The sequence below is a fragment of the Oreochromis aureus genome, linkage group 23, assembly GCF_013358895.1.
Source record: "Oreochromis aureus strain Israel breed Guangdong linkage group 23, ZZ_aureus, whole genome shotgun sequence".
Lineage (NCBI taxonomy): Eukaryota > Metazoa > Chordata > Actinopteri > Cichliformes > Cichlidae > Oreochromis > Oreochromis aureus.
Window position 1 is genome coordinate 33,277,619 of NC_052963.1, and position 23,567 is coordinate 33,301,185.

The 23,567-nt window shown below is 42.2% G+C and overlaps 1 protein-coding gene across 5 annotated transcripts in view; it reads left to right on the plus strand.

The window, feature by feature from the left end:
- The window catches only part of LOC116312983 (LIM domain containing preferred translocation partner in lipoma), a 180,364-nt gene that overhangs the window by 140,409 nt on the left and 16,388 nt on the right, over window positions 1-23,567 (plus strand). For all 5 annotated transcript variants that reach the window (XM_039606737.1, XM_031730526.2, XM_031730525.2 and 2 more), the window contains one exon: window positions 8,374-8,543. In XM_039606737.1, coding sequence (XP_039462671.1) covers window positions 8,374-8,543 — 170 coding nt within the window. The remainder of the gene's footprint in view (window positions 1-8,373; window positions 8,544-23,567) is intronic.

A 23,567-nucleotide genomic window follows, 5' to 3' on the forward strand; every position in this document is an offset into this window, starting at 1 on the left:
AAAGGTTCCAGTCATCCAAACAGATAATCCAAGCTGGTTAACACGTCGCCCTGTGTATGCCATTAATTAGATGTTGATACTGATAAAATAACCACGACATGACATCTATACAAGCTCTAAAGCTTTTTTTGTAATTACAATAATAAACATCGCTGAACTTATAAATATAAATGTTATAAACGATTAAATAAAAGCTGATACGGACCAGAAAACTGAGCTTTGCTGCACAGCGTTTTCCACAGCTGGCGTAAAGGAGCACAGGTCCTCAAAGTAAAGCCCAGAGTCCAGCGTTGCTGCAACAGTTTAACAGTGTGTTTGGGCTTGGAAACCTAGTGTTTTATATTTTATGCATCGATGTCTTATTTTTTTATGTTCCTAATTAAACATTCAATTCAGTTTTATCTATATAGCGTCAAATCACAGCAACGGATGCCGTAAGGCCCTTTTTATAGTAAGGTAAAGACCCTACAATAATACAGAGACAACAGCAATAATCAGGCCACCTCCTGTGAGTAAGCACTGGGTAACAGTGGAAAAGAAAAACCCCTTTTTAACCCCAACCACCAAGAGAACCAGGCTCAGGGAGGGGCAGTCAGTTGGCGGTGAGGGGAATAAGACAGGATAAAAGACAGGGAATAATAATAACACCTTTTGCTCAAAGTTTTAAATAGCAGAAGAAAAATATTATATAATTTTTTTTTCAGATCAACTTTATTAATCCCCCCAAAATTGCTGTTTCCAGTCAAACTCACACAACCCCTAATCACAAACACTTTTGCATGTCAAGGCGGATCAACAACAATCAGGTCAAATAATAAATAAATACATTAAAAGTAAGATGAAAAGTAGAATAACAAGGAGAAATGTCTAATCTTTCTGTGGTTGTTCATTTTTAATCTAAGTGAGCCCTGTCAGCACTATGTGAGCTGAGGGAAAAAGCAGTACCATCCCTTTAAAAATGGTTCTTTAATGTGATCATTATATAAACTATTAATTCACTGAATTAAACATAATAATGCCCTTTACTGTGGTGTACATCGTTACAGGTATATCAGAGTTTGCTCATCAGGTTAATTGTCAGCTAAGCCTGTAGACTGGACCTCTCCACAGTGTTTGTGGCCTTCTCTGACAAATACTGTGGCTGGTCATTAACTAGTCCTGTGTGAAATTCTAGTATTTTGTTTGTACGCTTTCTGACCAAGCTTCCTAGCGCTCATGTCGGCCATCTAAAAAATAAATAAGATGGTGATGAGGCTTCAAGGCTTCAGTGGGGGACTTCTTTATTAAAACAACACGAGTTTGTTTGCTCTGCAAACGTTAGGTTCTCATCTGTGTTATTACTGGCAAAGCAACAGTTCACTCATTGTACTGTTATACTGCACTTGATGTTACCATGGAAACCACAGGTGTTGCTAAATCAACCAGAACTGAAATCTTAAGGATTATAAGTTTAAATTGAAGCATTGAAAGAATTAAAAGCAAAGCATTTGACAAAAATCTCCTAAATCCATTGTTTTCATTCTCTCTTTAACTCTTGAATTTCTTGTAGCTCCTGCAGCCTGATGAGTGTTTTTCCCCCCTTTTTTCTATGTGAGGACATCCTTCAGGTACAGCGGCTAAGTGTCCACTTTGTTGTGCTGTCTTGGACTCTGTGTATATGTACGTTGGAGCAGTCACAACGAGATCGAAAAGCATAATGCGGCTGGAAGGAGGTCACAGACCACCCAGGGGGAGGAGGGCAGCATATGAGGCAGTCTGGTGACATGGCAACTTGTCTAAAGCCCATGCATCACTATACCACCTACAGTGGATTATAATGTACGACTGCAAGAGGCTGAATTGTACGACACAATACCCACGGATGATCCATCATAGCTGCCTTTTATAAGAAAAATGCTGTATGCATGTCAGTGTGAGGCTGCGGATTTGACTTCTAAGACCCTTTTTCTCATGTAAATAACGTGAAATGCTTTGAATCTTAATCTATAAATTTGCCAGATTGTAGAAATTCCACAAAAACCGACAGCTCTGCTTTATTTCAACTGTCTATAATTCATTTCTTTTATGAATGAGATCTTAGCAGTTTTTCTGCCATGTCATCATCTTGTTTGCAACTGATTTTCAGTCATTTGTTTCTATTTTGAGCAGGGGGGGGCAGGGGAGGGTTGCTGATTTTCAGGTCACCAGAGTTTATTGGTCCTCTTCGCTCTCATTATCTTCACTGCCGCTGACCCCGCCGCGCTGCTTTCTAGTTTCTCAGCTGATGCAGCGTGCCAGCATGGGGCTTCTTTTCCCAGCGACAGTAGCCCGCTTTTTGGCAGCGGTTCACGTGAGGTGACCATCCCCTCTACAACCCTCCTCTCCCCTCCCCCGTCCTCCCCCGCCAGGCTCGGCGCTTGCTATCCTGCCTCGTTGAGACAGCTCCACTGAGGCTTGCAAGATCAGCTGCCGTGCGAGCCCAGCTGAGGCTTCCGGGCACTCACGTTGCTAGATTTCATTTGTGAGTGAGCGTTTGACCTCAGGAACGAGTAGACATCCGCACGCTCATGCACGCAAACACAGGCACACTTACGAGCGCACGGCCCAGTGCGGATAAACAGCATATCAACACACGCGCGCTGCTTGTACAAATATTGTGCTGCAAACACGCTTACCTGTCCCCCTGCCTCTCCCCGCTTTCTCTCTCTCTTTCACCCCATTCGCCAGCCCCGCTCGCTCCCTGGCACCCCTCCACGTCGTTCCTGCCAACCTGCTTCTAAAACATGTAACCTACACTCAGCCCCCCCCCCTTCTCTGTGCCGCCGTGGGCCCTGACAGGCTGAGCTGTAATGCTTAGTGGCACAGGCTCGCCTATCCTCCATCCTCCACCATCGCCGCAGCAGTTCTGCAGATTGCTATTTGCTGACATTGGGAATGATATTAAAGGCAGGGGTTAGGAAAGAGGCATTCAGAGATTGAAGTGTAGCGATGACAGCGATTTCTCTTGTCATTCCAAGGCAACTGAAGGCCACAGCATTGTCAGGCAGCATGGAGGGCAATCTGAAGCAACAAAGTAGATTAACCTAGAGGGGAAAGAGACGAAACAGTGCACAAATCACGGCCTCTGGCACTCGAGTAGCTAGCAGTCACACTCCTAATGTGTTCGACAGACTTGCTTCCTACTGTCCTGTTGTTTATATCTCCAAGCGTGAAGAACTTGCACAACTTTGTGCGCTTATTCAGCCTACCTTTTTCCAACTTGTCACAGTAAATTGATGCTGTTTTGTAGGCTTTTTATTAGCTGTAATGCAAGACCATTTCTAGGTGTCACGTGGTTGTTAAGTGTCTTTTAATTCTATTTATTTTTACCCTTGTTTTTTACACTTTTTTTTATTAATATCAAAACACAACACACACAGTTTAGTTAGATGCTTTTTCTGTTTTTACCACCATGTCTATCAGATGTTTTAATCCAAGCACAAAACTTTAGTTGAAGTCCCAAAATGGATTTTGTGGTTCTTTTATTAGTTTTGGATACGAGCTGCAGTCGCTGGCTCTGCCTTTGGGGTTTGCAAGGGTTGCGCCAGCAGAATTGTATTCTTTAGTAACATAGTGCGAAAAGTTTGGTCTCCCACAAAAAAAAGTTCCTTGCGATCCTTCTTTACATGCACGATCTTTGATTTCTGACGATGTAAGATCAAATTGAGCTGCAAGTGTGCTCCCTCTCTGCCTTTCATGCCGCTTCAATATCACGGCGTGAAAAAACAAAGAAGGCAAAGACTGAGGGAAATCTGAAGCGTTCTGCCACTCAACATTCCCCAATCCCAAACAACAGCGTCTCACTGCCACTACAAATACATTAGAAATCAATTATTTATGGAACAGAGTCAGGGCCTCTTTAATCTTTTCCTTTTATCCAATTAAATTGTCTAACCATTCTAAGCCTCTATAGCTCACAGGGAATGTGCCTCGTTTTTTTTTTAAGAAAAAAAGAAAGAAAAGAAGAAAAGATTTTTCTCTTCAGTCCTTCTTTTGACTTTCGATGTAACAGAGAAGAGACACTTCTGAGGGTTGAAGAATGAAAGGAAAGAAAGTGAGTAAAGTGTAAATGAACTCCCCCCTCCCACCCCGTCACCATTGCATTGGTTCTACAGGAAGTATTTGAAGTTTTGATATCAAGACTCTGGTTCCATTCCCCGCGCAAAGGGACGCTGGGGAGCGGTGAGGCCTTTCATGATTCCTTTATGCCCAGCTGAAATAGTTCGAAAGTATTTGGGATCATCTCCACGGGGGTAAATACGATGTTGCTTCAATTGCTGTCCTGTATTATTCAAGAAGTCAATTGAAGTAGTGTCTTAAAATTGAAAATGCTTATTTCCATCGTGTGAAATTATTGATGTAAAACACAGCACTCGTCTCCATTATCATACAGTAAGACTGCTGATAAAAAACAGTTACAGATGCACTGGAAGGCTTTATATTTTTACAGCACCGTGCTCTGACTCTCAGGTTGTAGAAAAGATATCTGGATCTGAAACAGACCGTCAGTTTCTCTTATTTCAGTTAAAAATGTGTATGTGAAGATGTAGCCTGTCTCTCAGTGGTGAAGAATCCCTTCAAAAATTCCTGGACCCAGATCTGAATGGAATTACTTCTAATTTGCCCAAATTGGTAGGATTTTATAAATATGTCCACAGCTTTTTGAGTAACAAAACGGTCAAAAAAACCTTACCATATAACCTCTTTGAAGAAGGTAAAAACTAGATCATCATTTCCATCGGCGATGTTCGTGGTAAGAGAACACGAGGAGCTGGAATCCAAAACACTTATTTCCTAACAATTAAAATCAGAGCTTAGGAGATGAGTCAGTCAATCAGTTGAATGGATCTACCATTATTATAGTAATCATGTCATTATTCCAGCAAGAAATTAAACAAATCTCTGGTTTCAGCTGCTTTAGTGTGAACACTGCTGCTTTTTTCCTTGTCTAACAGAGAAAAAAGGGAGCCGGCTGATTATGTGTGATAATAAAGAGTTGTATACACAGTTGCATTAAAACGCTGCCTTTAGCTTGTTATTAAAATGTGAAATGTATAGGAATAGAAGGCGTACAGTAGTTTGAAAGAGGCTCAGATCTGCTGCTCTTTGTTCCACGCTGATGTGAAATCATGTGTGGGCTGCGCGCAGCGTGGCACGGCGTGTCTGTGGGTACGCGTACACTATATGATACATGTGTCTGTGTTTGTATGTACTCGTCTGCATGTGTGGCATGTCAGACGCAGAGGGATGTTTTGTTTTTTTTATTCCTGTGTGTGTGTTGGTGCGAAACTGTGTACACTGCGCTCGCAGTCGTGCACAAATAGCTCCTGAGGGCCTTCGCAATCACAGACTGCCAAAAGGAAAAGGATTTCCGAGAGGTTTCCTTCTCGCTATTTAAAGTGGGAGCCCTGTGGGACATGTTTGGCATTCTCATCCACTCACTGAAGATGGCCTGTGATCTGAAGCCACTAACAGGCTCGGCGTGCTCCGTCTCTGTCTCTCGCTCCCTCTCTCTCCCTTTCTCTTTCCCTCTGGCTCTCTGAAGTGATTACCCTGCTTGTGATTCCACTGACACCCACATGTCCCCCCGAGACGTGCCTTCACTAGTTTGTTTAATCTGCCTCCCTGTACAGTAGGTAACACAGCCATAATTGAGGTGTGGATAGAGCTGTGGGAGCAGATGAAACCGGTGGCAGGCTTTATGAAAACCTGTCTGCGCTATAAGTCGCCTTGGATGACAGAAGTCGCTAAATTAATGTACAAAATGCTGCTGTGACAAGAATTTTTAGAAGGGAAATGTCAGTTTCCTCATTCAATGAATCCTGAGTCATCTAATACAAGAGGCAAAAATATCTAATGTTCAGTGTTCTAATAATGATTTCAAAATGTTGCTGGAAAAGGAAAAGAAAGTTGTGGATCCGCTCATTCTTTAAGCAACTTTCCCCCATTTGCACTGATAAGATAATGAGTTATGTGACATTAGAATACCATTTGCAAGCCTCGCAGTCAAGCAGATATTTGATCTCAGCAACATATGACTTCCAAAAGTTGTGCTGATACCTGAGACAGAATCCGCTTTACACTCCGTTTGAATTTTTGATATGAAAACGGCAAGTGGAACTGTGAAAATGCGAGCATCAGATACTCTATCTCCCCCCGGTTAGTGTCTCGCCTCTGTGTGTAACACGCTCGAACCGCTCTGTTCAGAACATACAGAGTGTCAATCATCGCCCAAATCAGCCTTTAGATGAAGCAAAAAATGAAAAGGGAAGGAAAATGATCCACAGAACTGAACTTGAATTAATTAAATATACTGTATCAAGCTTGCTCTGTGAGATTGCATCTGTCCTCAGATGTGTAAAAAATAAAACATTCTCAGATATCTTTTTTTAAACCCTATTATTGTAAGATACCAGTAATTAAATTGACAGTGTTATTAATTGGGTTGAAGATAACTTGCATTGAGTCGAGGACATCTTAAACTCAATTAAAGATATCTCCAACTCAATTAAAGATATCCAAATGCCATGTCCCGCAATATGCAATCAGCCTCTTTCTGGAGCAATAATATCAGCTCACTTGTGCCCCTTTTACAAAGACTTCGTTGTACTTCTAAAGTTTTCTTTTTATCATTTAATGCTCAACTTTTTAAACAGATGTCACTCTTTGGTGATGTGTATGCTTTCTTTAATGTGGCATAATTATATTATTTAATCCTTCCTTATCCAGCGTTTGAAATAGAAATGAAGATTAGACGCCCCTGATGTCAGGAAATGAAGCATTTAAAGGGACAGCTTCCAGCTTCGTGGCACGAGGGAGCGCGAGGTGACGCGTGGACCAAAGCTCGGTCTACGGATCCTCGATTTAGATGTCAAAACGCTTTTAAGTTCAACGTTCAGTTGTAGTTTCTCAAGTTCTTGTTTTTCTTTTTTGGCTCTTTGCCGGCTGCTGTCGTTATTAGAATTTACTTAACGCTCATATCAAGTTACTATAAATTCAGTGGCTCAACTTTCCTCTTTGTTTACGGCACAGTGTTGCTGACAAATGATGGAAAGCAGGTAAACGTTGTCACCTTTTGGTTCACTGACCAATTCATTTTCTTCATGGATCCTTAGACTTATGTTGAGACTCCCATTGCCAGAGTCCTCAAAACTAACTATAAGGTGGGAATTAGGTGTGGCAGAAAAAAATTGGCTTGGGTGGCATGCTTTTACTTAGCAGCAAGGTTCTGGGTTTTCTCAGCTTTCCAAAGGCATGCATGTTGGGCCAACTGATTATAAAATGTCTGTAGGTGTGGATGCAACTGAGAATGATTGTTTGTATTTCAGTCTTAGTCCTGTGATGTTCTCTGATTCATGCTCAGTGTCACCTGGGATGGGATCCAGCTCCCCCGCGATGTGAGGCGGGTATATACAAATCTTTATTTAAGCAGGGAGCCTCATTCAGATTAAAATCTCTTTTACAAGAGAGCTCTAAGCAGAGCCTTCAGCAGAGCCTTTAGTCGTCTTTCTTTCAGCTGGCTTCAAGGGTCACTGCAGACAATCATCTCAGTTTCTTTTCTGTATGTTTGATTTTACACCAAATCCCCGTCCTGATCAGAACCATAACCATTTATCCGGGATTAGGTCCAGCACTAGGATTGGCTTGTGAACCCAACCCCTCACCCACCCCTTCGTGGCTGGGCTAATCAAAGAATCATAAAAGGCACTGATTTAACAACCTCTAGGATTTCTAAAGGGAGCGAAGGCTTGATGGCTGTTTGGAGTTCATTCCATCTGAATGTTGTTTGATACCTGAAATCAAATCTGTCAAGGTTTCTCCACACATGGGGAATATTTAAGGTTAAACATTTATTGGTTCTTGAATTGCAGTTGCGGAATTAATTGGAAAAGAAAAATGGATGAATGGATGTCAGATTTTAAAGCACTGTCCGATGTTTCTCATCAAAGTGCACGCTGAGAGTTTTAGCTGTGTTCTTTCTTTAATTATTTTCATGCACAGATTCCCACTCAAAGAAGCAGAACCCTCTCTTTGTATCTGCTACCTTGTAGATACATGATCCTTATTTTCACATCTTTCTAAGAAACCTGTTAAGAGTGTTGCTTTCGGCCTGGCTGCATTTTAGGCTGAAAGTAAGAGATTTGCTGCACTGTAGGGTGCCGCTCACAAGGTCAAGCACCAATCGCAGCGAACGGAAGCAGTCGCAGGTTTCAGCTCCCCATTACAACCACATTTATGTTGTTTGTGCGTTATTCTTAGCCTTACTGTTACTGATGTTATTTACTTTAAGAAATGAAAAATCTGTGGTTTTAGGGGGAATCTGTTCTCAGCTTCTCCTCCTCTTCCTCTCCCCAGGGCGCTGCGCCAGCTGTGGAGAGAACGTAGTGGGTGAAGGCACCGGCTGCACTGCCATGGACCAGGTCTTCCATGTCGACTGCTTCGTCTGCATGACTTGCAGCACCAAGCTGCGTGGAAAGCCCTTCTATGCTGTGGAGAAGAAGGCGTACTGTGAGCCTTGCTATATTGTAAGCAGCTTCCTTTCTTTTAAATCCACCTGCCTCAACACTTCACTTAGGCTCACTACATGCGTCCGCGTTTTAAAAGTGCACATTATATCATCGGGTATTGCTGTGCCTGGAATGTTTCATAGGTTTCACTTCAGGCAACCACATTTCATTTCATCAAAGCCCAGAGGGCTGCCACCTCTCACCACACACACATTTTCATTTCCTCTTCTTTATTGGCTTCGTTTTGTTTTTGGTCATTCAGTGAAACTCTCTTGTGTCTCTTTTCCTGAATGAACTTTCGTCCTGTTACACAACTAATGTCAGCTGGTTAGCAAACAAGTTTGTTCTTTGAGCTTGTTTTGACATTCTCAAACATCTTTGACTAATAAATTTTATTAGTAGGCAGCTGGCCTGCAGCTGTGTGTAACTGCTGACCCACTTGCTTACTTAAATTGGACCTATTATCCTCTTCCTTGCTTTTTGTCATGTAGAAATCCTGCTATAGTCCTCATCTTAAGCATGAGGTACATTCAATTAATCACTGCGAATGAGCCCTCCTGGTTTAAGGCTGTTTTTTTTCTTACTATTGTTGTCTCTATATCATGTCAGTATAGGAATATACAATCAAAGAAGCACCACCCACCTGCTTTTAATAAGTGCCAGCCAATCAGAAGAAAGCTTGCTTAAAGATAGTAGGAAATGGGAGGACTTCACTTTGGAGGCCCAGCATAAGGTAGCTTTGATTTGTGAATCATGCAGAGCTCTATTAGAGTCCGAGAGTGAAAATAAGGAGCAGGAAACGAGCAGAATGGACGCAGGTTTGTGAAGACGGAGGGTTTTTTTGTTTTGTTTTTTCTCTCGCTCCTGTCGACTTTCCTCTGGCTGCTGTTTAGCGTAAAGCTTTAAAATGCTACACTATAGTTTCAGCCCTGCATCATAAGACAGGGAGAACAACTTGGAGACTAGCTGGTGAACACGTGCCACGGGAGTAATAGTTTCCACGTCCCCAAATATGAGTCCACTTGGGTCCAAATGACATACATTTCCTCATCGGATGGTGCCTGCGAGGGCCTGTGTGGACGCCCACAGAGGCGCTACAATATAATGCAGCAGCAGTTCTTGCCTGTATGTTTTTATTGGATTATAATCCCTCCCTTAGCTAGATTATCGTGCAAGTTCAGTGTGGTTTTTGAAGCTTGTTCTACTGTCCCCAGGTGGCCAAATAAACAATTTCTGGACATTTGAAATATAGGTTTTAAATCATACGTATGCTTATTATGGCAAATGATAGCAGTGACGATAAAATACAGCAAAACTCTCCTGTTCTTGTTGTCTAGGGGGGTCTCAGTGGATCACAACTGTTCAGGAGGCTCCTAAAAATGCCATTGTCTTGTTCTGCTATTACTATAGGGGAGTGTGCTTGGTCTGCATTAATGTTTAGTTAGGTGCTACATGTCAAAGTGACATGCATGTGAATTCCAGGACACAAAGTTTCCCAGCAGAGCATTGTATTGTAACAAGAAGACCCAGGTTTCACTTTTAACTCTCGGTGGTTTTAATGCTGTGGCTGATTGGTGTGAATATGGCACAGCTTGATCCTTTGTAATAGACATGAGCAGGTGGTGCAAAACTTGTGGCTTCTCATCTCTAGCTGATCTTCACCCAACACTACCTGATAGATCCACCTGCCATTTTTTTCTCCTGAAATAATCAGGTCAGATATGCATTCATGGCCTTTTTTAATATATCTAATTTTTAATAGTTTGAAGAATGATGTTTGCCTTCACACATCACTCTTAAATGATGCATAACTGTCTACAGTGACGGCTGATGAACAGCCAGATATGGTTAAGTCAAGAAACATGGCGTTAATTCTCTTTGTGGATGAGATAAGACTTCTCCTAAACGATTAATAATCACTTTTCTTATCAAAGGAAGAAATGATTGGGGATAAATGAGCCACAAATTTGTGTGAGTTATTCTTAATTTGGAATGTTTTTATTCCAGCTTACAAAACTGTGACTGGTTTTCTTGTCAGTATGTTGCACAACACACATGAAAGTGTTTCCTTGCACAATATTATCAGGAAAGACGCGTCATCTGGCAACACCATGAGGAATTTATTAAGCAGAAGTGTTTCCCTCATTCAGTTTCAGTAGAAAATGGTCATCGGTCCCACAGCGGGAACGGACATGTTTCTTACTGTCAGCGATATTAGATGTCAGTCGGCGGGTCATTCCTGGAAGCTGAGATGGGAAATAACTGTGCGCTGCAGCGAGGAAAACTAAATTTAACTGTAATACTTTGAACTTTCTTTTGCTTTCTTTTAAAAATAAGTGAGTCATATGAGGAATACAGTTACTGTCATATTTCAAAATGAAAATTGAATACGATGTTATTAATACACATATGATAACACAGTAAATATTCCAGCAGTAGTACATTTATATTTACAGTCTCTCGCCTCTTTCAGTCGCTGCAGCCTGAGCTTGTCTGCGTAATTAAAAGCTGGCTGAAATATGGTGACTACAGCTGAGATTGTTCTTTGGCTTCAGCGACTTAATACCAAAAACAGGCTGAGTCACCTCTCGACCTGTTGTTAAGTGAAGCACTAGACACGGGCAGACTGGTCGTGGTCCCAATCTTAATTTAATAACAGATTGTTTTGTCTACTCTTGCACCGCCTTTTCCGTTTCTTCCTGGTCTTTGAGCTCCCGCTGTTTCCCCTTTTGAACTGGACAACTGTGCCCTGTGCTTTGACTACAGGTGCTTTTACACAGGCCGAAGAAAGAAAGGAAACCGGCGAGGATAGAGTGAGTGACATCCATCCAGTTGTACAGATGTGTCAGTTTGGAGGATGAGATCAGCTGCTGTGATGACAGAGAGGACGACTTTTAAAAGAGTTATTTTAAAAGTCCTTTTTTAAAAAGATGAGAAAGTATTGAGATTGCATTGTCAGGGTGCTAAGAAGCTCTATTTGACATGTTAAGGGTCACCTGCCCATCGTATTATGCAGTGGGAACATAGGGAAATGACAGTATATAACAAAGTATATATATTATGTACATATATATATATATATGTGTGTGTGTGCACATATATGAAAAACCTGTGTAGGTTGTTCATGGAGCTCCTGATTCAAATGCGTTCAAGCAGTCCTTTTTCTTCTTGGGAAAAATACCCCAGTGTCCAAACTGTAAGACATGCATTAAAGATGATTAAGATTTAGTTACTTCATGATAAGGATATTTTTTGTTAAGGTGGGTTAGAGGCGCTTTAAGGGACATTGAGGACAGAAGAAGTCTCTAAACAAAATCTGGGAATGGTGATTATTGTTTGTTAGGGATATTAATTAGGTAATGCTGATTCTCCTGACAGCACATAGTGCCACATTTATTCAGTTTTCTTTTCATTCACTTGCAGGAAATGGCTCGATGTGCATTTTACCAGTAAAGTCTTGAAGCCGAGCTACATGATGTTTAAACCAGTGGCAGGCCATCTCTTAAATCATCTCTTTTCAGAGGCACTCAGTGTGATTGTAGTTGTCTTGTCTGGAAGTTCTCCAACTCTGATACATACGCTAAAGAGGAATGGGATAATTTAAGAACTTTATTTATGCATTTCATCAGCATAAATGTTCTTCTGGCACAAGATCAAAAGGATGGGGGAAATCTGAATTTCTTAATGAAAGTAATTTCTTCTTCTTTTATTCCCATCCTCAGGGTCATACGCCTCTGTGCGATTAGAGAATGAACGTGAGAGTTGAGTCTCTGAAGAGAAATGCAAAATCCCAGAGAGGAAAGAGGAAAACTTCAAGTTAGCCTCCAAGTCAGTCAGTCTAGGAATGTCTTAAGAGCAAACCAACATTAATGACACACTGAATTTATTTCTTCACACTCTCACCTGTCACATGATATTAGCAGCAGTTCTTCTCCATCCTGAAGGAGCACGTAAGCAGAGGCTGGTTTAGTTTGGTGGAATGTTGTAATGGCCTAAATGCCTGCTTCTCCTAAGAGGTTACCTTTTTAGGAAGTCTACTGACTTACCTACTTGCCAACAGTCAGATGGGACGACTGAAACTGCTCTCATGTTTAGTCACTAAAGGTTAAGGTTCACCCTGCTGGCATCGTGGTCATTTATGCCTTTTGATTTCTTTGTTGTTGTTTTGTTTTGCCAGGGTGAAATAATTGCAGAGCATACACCTTTAAAGCCTTTAAAAACAAGAATCAGGTGCACGTCTTCTCTATTTTTGCTCACTTTCAAAAATAATATAGATATAGGTTAAAAAGTATAAATGCACCTCCACTAATATTTGTCTGGCAAACTGCACCTCAACCAGATGTTTTTGGTAGCCATCAGCAAACATAACTCTGTGTGAATATTTGGTTGTTCTTCTTGGTTTCCTGGCACAGACTCGGTTTTAAAGCATAGTTTACACATTTTCAGCAGGCTTGAGGTCGGGGGTTTTGGAAAGGCTTTTCCAGAAGCTTAGGATTAGCCTTTAAAAGACTTTTTTTTTTAAACCCAAAACTTAAAAGTGATCTGTCTCTATACCTCACACCCTGGCTTAAAGTACATAAATACATGATCAAAATAAAAACAGCAGATGTAGAGATTTCTTTTCTGTCTTGGAAGTGCAAGTAGTCCAGCACCAGAAGCACCGAAGTTAATTAAAAAAATGACACTTACAGTTGCTTAACATGTGCATTCTTCCCCGAGTTCCCTTTAACTGTTTCACTTACAGTCGAGACTACATTTGTAAAACTATACAGTCGATGTGTGATAGTAAAAACATTGCAAGTCATTTAAAAACTGAAAACAATTTATTGTTATTTCTTGAATTATTTCCATATGCTGTGTGCTCTCTCTGCGAAATAGATTTTTCCATCAGCCCGTGGCAGCGTATTATATTTGATGTAGAATATCTTACAGGTATAACAGGTGCCTGAGGAAACTTGCTGTGTGTAGAATCTGTATAATAATATGCAAAACTCTATTAATCCCTTTGCCAGGAATTGGAGGAATACATTTTGCACGCTGATTGCCATCCAACAAAGTTTTCTGCCATGTATCAGAGCAGGCGATCAGCAGCGCTCTTATCTGAGCTGGGACTTTACATATTCTGTGTAACAATACTGGCATTTGAACGGGTGAGATCCATCTCTTCCGCAGGGTGATTTGCCTCGTTCAAACTGTTTGCCTAGATATTAGTAATTCCTTTTAGTAATGTACAGGAACTCACACAGATGTGTTATCAGCTCCTGTCTACTTCCTGATTTTACAACCTGCTATCTTTCTCTCGAACCAGCCTCAGTCACACCACCGGCCCGTAAACTGGAGGGCAGAAATCAGCCTTTGTCCGTGGCACTTCCCTTGGCTTGCCTCCACAGAGGTCTTATCACCGCCTATTTGAATGCACGGTGATGCTGATAAACTCTACAGCCGCTCAATTAATGTGTCATTTTGCATGGAGTGATCTGTGATCGTGTCAGTGTGAAAACACTGGCATTGCCATTGTTTTGGGTTTTTTTTGTTTTTTCCCTTGTCTGACGTGTCTCAGCTTGAGGTGTCCTCCTGATCACCCCATTCAGTATTTGCACACACGCATAACGAGGAGGAAAGTAAGGATGTGCGCACACACGACCTGGCAAGACGTCCGTCATTGTTACTGAGAGATGCAGAAGTTTTGAGCTTTAGTGCCGTTTTCGAAGAAAGCTATCTTGTGAAATGTTTTCCAGATGATTCAAACTGTTGCTGACTTTGTTTCCTGCAAAACTGGAACTAATTAATCACCAGAAACCAACAATGCCGGCTAACAGTGTTTCTGCAGTATTTCTGAGTGATTCCAAATAAATGTTGTGGTGATGTTTGTGAGTAATGATTACTGCGGTCTGTCTGTCTTGCTGATTGTTAAAGATGGCCATCAAAGCCTCAAACTTAGCTTTACTGTCCCATTTTGGTTGTAAGAGGATTATAGGAGTAGTGGAGTGCTAAGCTATCAGCCAACAGCTGCAGAGCACGGACATGAGGGTTACCATTGTAGACATGTAGACAGGCTGTGAGCAGAATTAATCACCGCCGATTGATATGCGATATATATTATTTTAAAAAGTGCACCAAACGGCACCCATTTTATATAAATCAGACTGTAAATTTTTTTATTTCTGTTGTAAAGTTGGACATATTAAGAATGGGGAGTCTGTGGGCACAAAGTCGTTGCTGGAGCCTCGAGTGGACATTGAAGGAACTGCAGTTTTTTGTAGCTTGGTGCTAGTATGTGGCATTTGTTCTTATCATTAGATAATTCCCTTTCTTGCATGTCTTCTGTCCTGTCTTCCTCCCCTCATCCCCTACCGCTCATGGCAGGTGGCTGCCCCTCCTTGAGCATGATTCTGACTCAGGTTTCTTCCTGTGAAAACTGAGGTTTTTTGTCCCACTGTCGCCAAGTACTCCTTCATCTGATTTTAGGTGTTATTGCTATCCAAATAAAACTGAATAAATTTAGTTGCATTGCCACGTGAAGTCTGATTTCATGCTTTTAAAGTAAAAATGATCTACAGCGTGATATTTTTACTCCAATTGCTCATAATTAGTTGACTTTATTACATCAAGGCTGGTGGATTGATTGTACTCTCTGACCAGTCAGGCTTCCTGTGTCCCTTTGTCCGTATGTGTCGATGGTAAGCTAATCAGATATATCTATGGCTATTCATCTGGAGAAAAATGCAATCTTGACCTCCCAAAAACAGCAAAATATGCATTTCCTTATTATATAACCCTGCATTTCTGACGCCATTCACACTAAGTTTATACAGTGACCCCAAAACCAGAGGACCTGCTTTGTGATCTCAAGCACAAATTTCCAGATAAATCTTAATCTCGTTAATCGATGCAGTTAAATGCACATTAAAGTGAACAAGCTCTGAGGCTTGTTCTGAAGGATGCAGTCTCAGGTGCTGCAGAGCAATAACATGTAATACGTTTAGGAAGAAGTGCAGGTATTTAAGAGGCCGAGAGTTTATTCAAGGTGTCAGCTCTTTTCTGGAAACACCAGCTACGGCTCATGTGTTATTATAATTACACCAGTGTATGTAGAGAGTGCAGTGCTCCTTTGTTTGCGTTTGCTGCGTTCTCTCAGGGACTGCTGTCCTTGGGGCATGTGTTGTTTGTTTTTTTTATTGTTGGTGGCTGTGTCTGCCATTCCAGTGCTGGATTTGAACAAATAAAACCCTGCGTCCAATAGTCAAGAATATTCATAAGCATTATTATGTTCTTAATATTGGGCTCTTCTCTCGTTAAATTGCTGCTAATGCTAACACACTATTTCCTGCTAATGTAAGCTGCAGCAGGCACCATGGTTTTGGTCTGAGAGAGAACTAGGCTCGAGTCTCATGCTTTATAAAATCACAGTCTTTTCTGGCCAAATTAGGAGTTGACAGGAGGAGACTGCCTTTAACTGTCCACCTGCACATCCACAAGTGAGTATACTGTAATGCCAGTCTTGAAACATGTACATGCGAGTCTTTGGAACGGAGAGGGGAGCGCCTTTAAAATGACACACAAGTAAATTTCACCATCAGGAATACAACAATTAGTTTGTTAGGCTGACTGTAAGCAGACATACCCGCTGCTCTATGGAATCAATCTGGTAAACGATCTGTTAATAAATTGTTAAGCAGCAGTTAACTGCAGGGCTCATCAAACCAACCATCTTTAAAGACTTATAGAATTATAAAGAGTCGGTGCATTTTGCTCATTTCCATCTTTTTATTCTCGGACTTTGCTAGAATAACTTTCTGTCATTCACAAATCAAAATAATCTTTATTTCCCTGATTGTGGGCCTTGACACAACGCCTCAGTTCATCTGTCTCATACAGACAGTTTCAGCTCCATTACGCCTTCCTTTAGCTCTGTTTTCTTGCGCTTGGCTGCCACTTGTAAATTGAAGGTTTGAACAGCAGGTGGATACTTGAGATGATCATATTAGCAATAGCTCCTCTCACTGATATCATTCAGAGTCAAGAGTAGAGGAAATACTCTCAAATGGAGTACTTAGAGTAGTCTGAAGCCTGAACCTTTAGGCTGTATGTATCTGCAGTATTTGCAACGTTAACCATGTTTAATGTGCAACAGCGTATCCATATTGTATATGACAGAAAATAAGGGTTGGCATTTTCACAGCCTCGCATAAGGAAGTAGATTCATTATATCTTCTAGGTGGTTAAACCCCAAACTGTTCTCAATCAGTGGGATTATAGCAGTGAGGGCTGGTGTAATCTTAGAAATGAACAGCAATTTTCTTTCTCCTTTCACTTTAGGAAGTCTGACTGTAACCATGAGAGCATATTAGTTAACGGAGCTGAGAGCAACAGGGACTCTTGACATGTCTGATAGCTCAGCTGGTCTTTGAAGAAGTTCAGCAGTGGGATTCATTGTCACCGAGGTTAATTGCTTACACAGGTTACCATGCCTACTGTTCTTAAGTGTGCTCATATCCGCCGTGTTGCTACAGCGCTCGCTTACTTTGCTGCAGCATTACCACAGCCAAGTTTTGGGCCAGTTAATTTACTTTAAAAAGGCTTTTTAGCTGCCCTTCACTTCAGTCTCTCTGACGGTAAACAGAGCCATTCAATCTGCTTAAATGACACCAGTGAATGGAAGAGTGTTGCAGACAGGTTCCTGTTGGAGGCAGAATCGCAGCCCCACATTCCTGTTCATACTGCCACTCCCAGCGACTGTAGATCATCCAAAGAGCAGCCGGTTTAAGTGTGCTGTAATAAGACTGATGTAAGTACCACAAGGTCACATCAGGAGCAGAGCTTCGTATTGAAAGAGCAGTAATAAAGAGATAGGGATTTGCCTACATAAAAACCTTAATCTATTTCTTCCGCTTTTGACAGAAATTCAGAGACCATCAAGGTCACGGACGCCAACTTGCTTGAATGTAATTATGCTCATTATCTGGTGTTGTACTATGGCTCCGTTATTTAAAATGAATGGGCTTTGGTCTCTTTGGCTACACACTGTGGAAGATTTTCCATTCTGCCATTGTAAAGGAAGAACTTCACACGGCGGCCCTGACCTGCCAGTCACCAGGAAACGTTCGTGATTGACTGATGAGCTTTTACCCTCGGCGGCCGTTTGTCTGTCTTGGAAAGTAGTGATGTCACCCGTACTGGTCGCCGTCATTCATGCCGCCTTTATAAAAGCTTAACTGATGGACTGCTTCTTTTTTTTATGTCTGTTTAATTTTTAAATGTGCACTTGGAGGAAAACTCGGTTTGCTGATCCATTGTGAAGGTGGAGTTTGATTGGATTATTTTGTCTTTAGTCCCATCATGTTAAGCAGCCAATGTGGTATTTTTCAGCATCAGTAGTGTGCAATTAATATTGCACATTGAACGAATATTTAATTTTGAAAAATAATATTTGATTGTGGGAAATGAGGGAAAAATCAGCGACTGACAGTGTGCTTGAGTGCAAGGCCGGAGAAGGAATCACAGCTAGAAGATGATCCTGGTATCGAAGGTATAAAGGGGACCATTCATGTGCTATCACTTGTCTTCAACAGTCATCTATCCCACATCCTGATACGAGCCTTGAAAGTTTCCTCCAGTAAATTATCAGAAAACTGATCAAACATCCCGGGTTCCTGTTTCTGTTCCTCTGCGTCACAGTGCCGTTTGTTCAAATATATATGATATATGCCATGATATTTATACTCAAAGTGGGGTAGAGTTTAAACAAATTCTTGACTGTCACACGTGGAGCAGGTGTACGTTTAATTTGGTTGCATTTTTTTAACAGAGCTTAAATGATGATAATTTGATTATAAAGTTAAGAGAGATCAGAGATGCTGGAAAAAAATATTGACCAAAAGCAGGAACATGACTTTATGTGATTTCATTAAATATTCTGTAATTATAGCAACAAAGAACATCAGCTGATTCTGAGGTTGTCCGGTGGGCAGAACTCACTGATTTTTCTTTTCTTTTTCCTTTTTTTCATGGAATCACCCAGGAATGATTTATAACTGTGAATGTGTGAATAGCAGGTGCTAATAAACAGACTGTGAGTGTGGCGGGACTAGAGATGATCTCGTGGCGACAAAAAATGTGCTGAATTTTTCAGAAGAAGAACGAGCTCAAACACGCACGCCATAATCAAACAATCCAGGCAGTGGAGGGAGGTTGCTGAGGATGTCGGAGCACCCAGAGGCGACAGGCACGTTGCCAGCTGTATTGGGGCTCCTGGATGTCCTCTACAGCACATCATAGCAGACTCTCCCAGCTAACAAAGGGATATCCCCGTGAAGTCCCCTAAGGCTGCTGCTGTCATTGAGAAAGGCGATGTAGGAAAACAATACATCCAATCACAGAAGATCATCTCTCCTCTCATATGCACCACCAGTGATATAAACAGAACAACACAGGAGTTTGCAGCAGAGCCTCCGTGACAGTAATATGGCTCTAATTAGAGATGACTGCACACCACCCACACACCTGTCACTTCTCCGTGATGGATATCCAGGTAGTCAGATCCAGAGACTTTCAGCCATCGTGGTGAGTTCAGGGCCCCTTGTCGCTGCGCGCCGTTGCGGCGCTGAAGCTCACGGCAGGAGCGCCGCCACGCAGAGTTCGGCAGGTGTGCTCCCACCCTGCTTCGACTTTTCATGTGAAGCTGGCGAACACACGGAGGCTTTCTGCTGACTTTGTCATCAAATATTCATGGCTGTCTGCATTAGCTTGCAGAGTTCTAATTGAGTTCTGTATATTCAGACGTGATTAACTCGGTCTAATTCCTCAAAGGAGTGAGCCAATTAGATAGCACTTGCATGAATAGGATTTCACATCTTGGTGCGTCTCCAGACTTGCCAAGACAATTATGCGCGTGTGTGTAATTGTGCCGTACAGTGGGTGTGAGCCAGCTAAATTCAAGCAGGTCATTATTTCTTATTACTGACCCGCACTACAGGAAATGCAGCCGTCCTATCCATTACAAGCAGGAAAATGAAAAGCGCGCGTGTTGTTATTAGAATACACTGTTTAGACAAGAGAGCAAATCCATGTATCGGCACCCACTAAACCTTCCTCCTGCTTTTCGTCCAAGCACCCCCACCCCGCTCCGCTCCCACCCCCCCACCCCCAAGAGGCAAGCAGGAGAGAAAAATATCCGTGACCCAGTGCTGACCCACCACAATGTCACTCTAACTCATGCTATGAGAGAACTACTGCCGGGGTCTTTGTCAGTTTCTCTCTGTAACCAGAGCAGGAGACATTGCCCAAAGTCCAGAGGGGTCACATTCTGCTGCGGAGCTGAATTTAAGGCGGAGAGGCAGACGGGCAGGCCGGCCACTTTGCCTGAGCCGGAGAGAGGGCCCCCACTGCCACCTTTTATTTTTTGAAGAAAGGCCTGAGCGAGGCATGAGCTGAGTGGTCGACCCTGTCCCTTCATGTTGGCAGTAGCTTGATGTTATCACGCAGCTAAAATAAGAAATCTGTGTGAACAAGTAAAGCCACGCAGCTGTGTGTACTAGCATGTATGAAAATTTAAATCCCAGCGGACGTGTGCTGTTTCATTAGTTTGCGTTGTTTTGAAGTGAAACCTGCACGGGCTGCTGGTGAGAAGGATCTCGGGGGCGGCGGCTGCCGAGACCATCCAGCCGACCGGGTGTTTAAAAAGAAACAAAACAGGAAAGGAAGCTCTGGCGGGATGCCATCCCATTCCTGCACGTGCTGGTCATTTATAACCCGGTGTGAATTTATTACCCTGACAGACAGGGCTGAGCAGAGCTGAGCACAGGAGACTCTGAGGAAACGAGGCCTTTCCAGGTCAGAGACACCGAAACCTCGGCCCGCTCGTCCTGACTGACTGGCGTGCACACAGATGAGTGTCACAAACGCTCCGTCTGTGAATTATGCAGCTGATACTTTCAAGGTCACTGATCCTCTGAGTTAGCAAACCATTAGGAGAATCGCTTTCCACTGTGTGACATGCTCACTCACACCCACACACAAACAAAAAAACCATGCACACCTCAGTCATCTGCATCCAGGCAGTGGAGAAGATACGAGTGGGTGATTTACATAATGCGCTTAGAAATGACAGGATTCTGTAAAGGAGTCAAGTGTCGTTAATATATCTTCATGCGCTCACAACTGAGGACCTAATGTTTAGAAACTACACAGATCGACGGAGTCAGGATGCCAGTCCTGCTCACTGGAAAGCAGTGACGGCTTCTAAAGGGAATTTAGGTTGAATGTCGAGGGCTGAGGGTGAGATTGTGTCAGGGGTCTCAGGTGAGAGGAGGCAGGGGTGCTGATCACTTGTTAACCTTCTCAGGATGAGGCATAGAGATGATCACAGTCACGGAACTCAAACAGCTGAAGGGGAAACATAATTTTAAACACAGACCTTTCCATCTCCGTGGCCTGAGCACACCGCGTATCAGGTGAGGGTGATGCTCCCACAGTCCCTCTGCAAAAACGTGGATTTAAATGAGATCCCAGGCTCCCTCAACAACAACAGATTTCTGGGATTTTCTCCAGGCCGACCCCTTCGTGATTTGTTTTAAGAATATAAAAACACCTTTCGTATAAAACTGCACTCCCTTTGCTTTATGAAGTCACCCAGCGTAGCTCTAAAAAGCTCACCGTTACTGCTCATTTAACGCTCTTGCTTCCTTTTTTGCGATGAACAGAAACTTAGCAGCATCAGTGTCTGCGAACGCTAACACGGGCACGGGTTTGCCAAATCTCCAGTTTAAATATTCATTAAGAGAAGCTGATGCCAAGTCAGCTGTGAGTGAGGTAACTGCTTCTTCCTCGAGAAACTGCTTCAAATAACAGCGTGCATACACAGATACTGACTACTGAGAGCTTTTACAGCGTTGACCTTGGCAGTTGTAGTATGTGGGGTTGTAAGCAACTGCTGTGCTAAAGAGGAACTATTTGTTAATAAATCGATGTAAGGCGTCATCTCTTTTTCTCAGTCAGTTGTTTGATCTTGGAAAGAACATTGTGGATTTCTGATTTTCTCAGAGCAAAGCTCCCAAACCAAAAGGTATTCAGTTAGCTATGATAAAATTTCTTTTACGTTTCAGGGGTTTTTTGCCTGAAAATGACAAAAGTAGGGAATCGATTTCACGAATACTTCCCCTCTTTTTCTTTTTTTGAACTGACTAATAAAACTCTGGACTTTAATAGCACGTTTTAACTGGCTTAAAATTTAGATTTTACTCTCCTCATCGCACACATACCAGAGATGTCGTGGGAAATTCAGCTGCTATCTAGAGCTGCTTGGGGTTTGGTGTCTTTGCAGAGGACACTTGAGCATGTGGAGGAGTCAGAAATCAAACCACCAGCATTGCAATTAGTGGACATCCTGCTCTACCATCTGAGCCTCGGATGCCTTTGCTGTCAGTGGAGGGAAGCCGAGTGCACTGGCTTCCTGAACCAATGAGGATTGCAGGTCACTGCACTCTGCCAAGAAGCTAATAAGCTGCTGGCTCTAGCTTCATGTTCAGAGGACCTCGGGAAAACCGCAGGGCTGTGAGGTGATTCTGACTGAGACACACACTTTGGATAATATCATAAAAAATTTGCAGCTCAGATTTTTTTCCATATACCCCAGTATCACTTGTTATATTATCAGAATCAAATCAATTTACCTATTTTTTTAAATTTCATTTTCTTAATTTCTTAGTGTGTCTATTCGTGTCTACTGTCCAGTGTGTACCCCACTATCCTTTAGAAAAAATGGTTGGAGGAGATGAATCAGCAGGTCGTCAGCTTGCCCCAAACACGGACCCGGGTTCCCGGTCACGAGATCCTTGTCTGTCAGATGAGCCAAACCAGATTTTTTTTTCTTAGATTCCACGTTTGCTTCCTCCTGCACATTTGCATTATCGTTTTCCTGCTTTTGTCCCACCCACATCCCAACCTTGCACGAGGCTTTTGTAGCGTCAGGAAAAAAATTAGGGAATATAAAAATTTTATAGTCGGAAGATTCAGTCTAATCTTTTTTGAAGGTGCCCTGTTAGCAGCTTGTAGCTGTCTCTGTTCTAACAGTTGTTTTGGGAAATGTTTTTGGGACTGCAGGGATTTTTTGTTGGTTTGTACGAAAAAACCAAAAGAGACCAGTGGGAAGAGTTATCAGCACCATATCAAGTTTATTTAATACATCTGTGGTGTAAAGAGTAAGTGGAGCGTTGTGTTTTACCACAGAGTTGAGTCTGTAATGCACCCATGGTGCTCAGCTGTCAGTCTTTGAGTTTGTTCTCCATCCCAAAGTGTCAAATACTGGCACGCTGTCAAAGCTGGTATCATCTCACAGATACACATCAGGTGTCCTTTGATACTTGTGCTGTGACACAGTCGGCTGCGGCAGTGGTGAGACAGGTCTCTCACTTCTAAATCACCATATGTGGAAGCTCAGAGAGGTCCCTTTAGATGCACTGGTTAAGTGTCACTTTCAGCATGCAGGGTTAATGTTGTGAACAGTTGTAGTTGGATCCAAACAAGCATCTATTACAAAGCCTAGCATAAACTTGGAAAGCCAACGAAAGCAAACCTCTAATCTCACCCCTTCAACTTCATTTTGAAGTTGGTCTCTTGGCTCCTTTTGCTCTTGTGTGAAAGAACTGAAGTCAAAGGTAACCTGGTGCATATCTAGGATGATGTCAGCACCTGGCAGAAGTGCAGTATTTAACATGAGATTTAACAGCATTGCAGTCCGTGCAGTCTAAATTAACATCATTTCCCAAAACCTCTGACTCTGTTCTTGTGGTTTGCAGTGTTATGTTAGGCTGAATTGTGTTGGGAAATTTCCTTTTTTTAACATTCTAATTTTTTTTTCCATTCTACTTGACACTGGAGAAAATACTTGTATACGTAAGTAACTGTTTTAAACAAAAGGCTTTTCCCGCTTGATTGACTCATATTAAGCAATAAAAGGGAGAGAAGCTGCTTGTCAAGGTTCATTAAATCAGTGGACATCTTCCCTCGGGAGGTCAGTGATTTGACTCATAGTTCAACAACAAG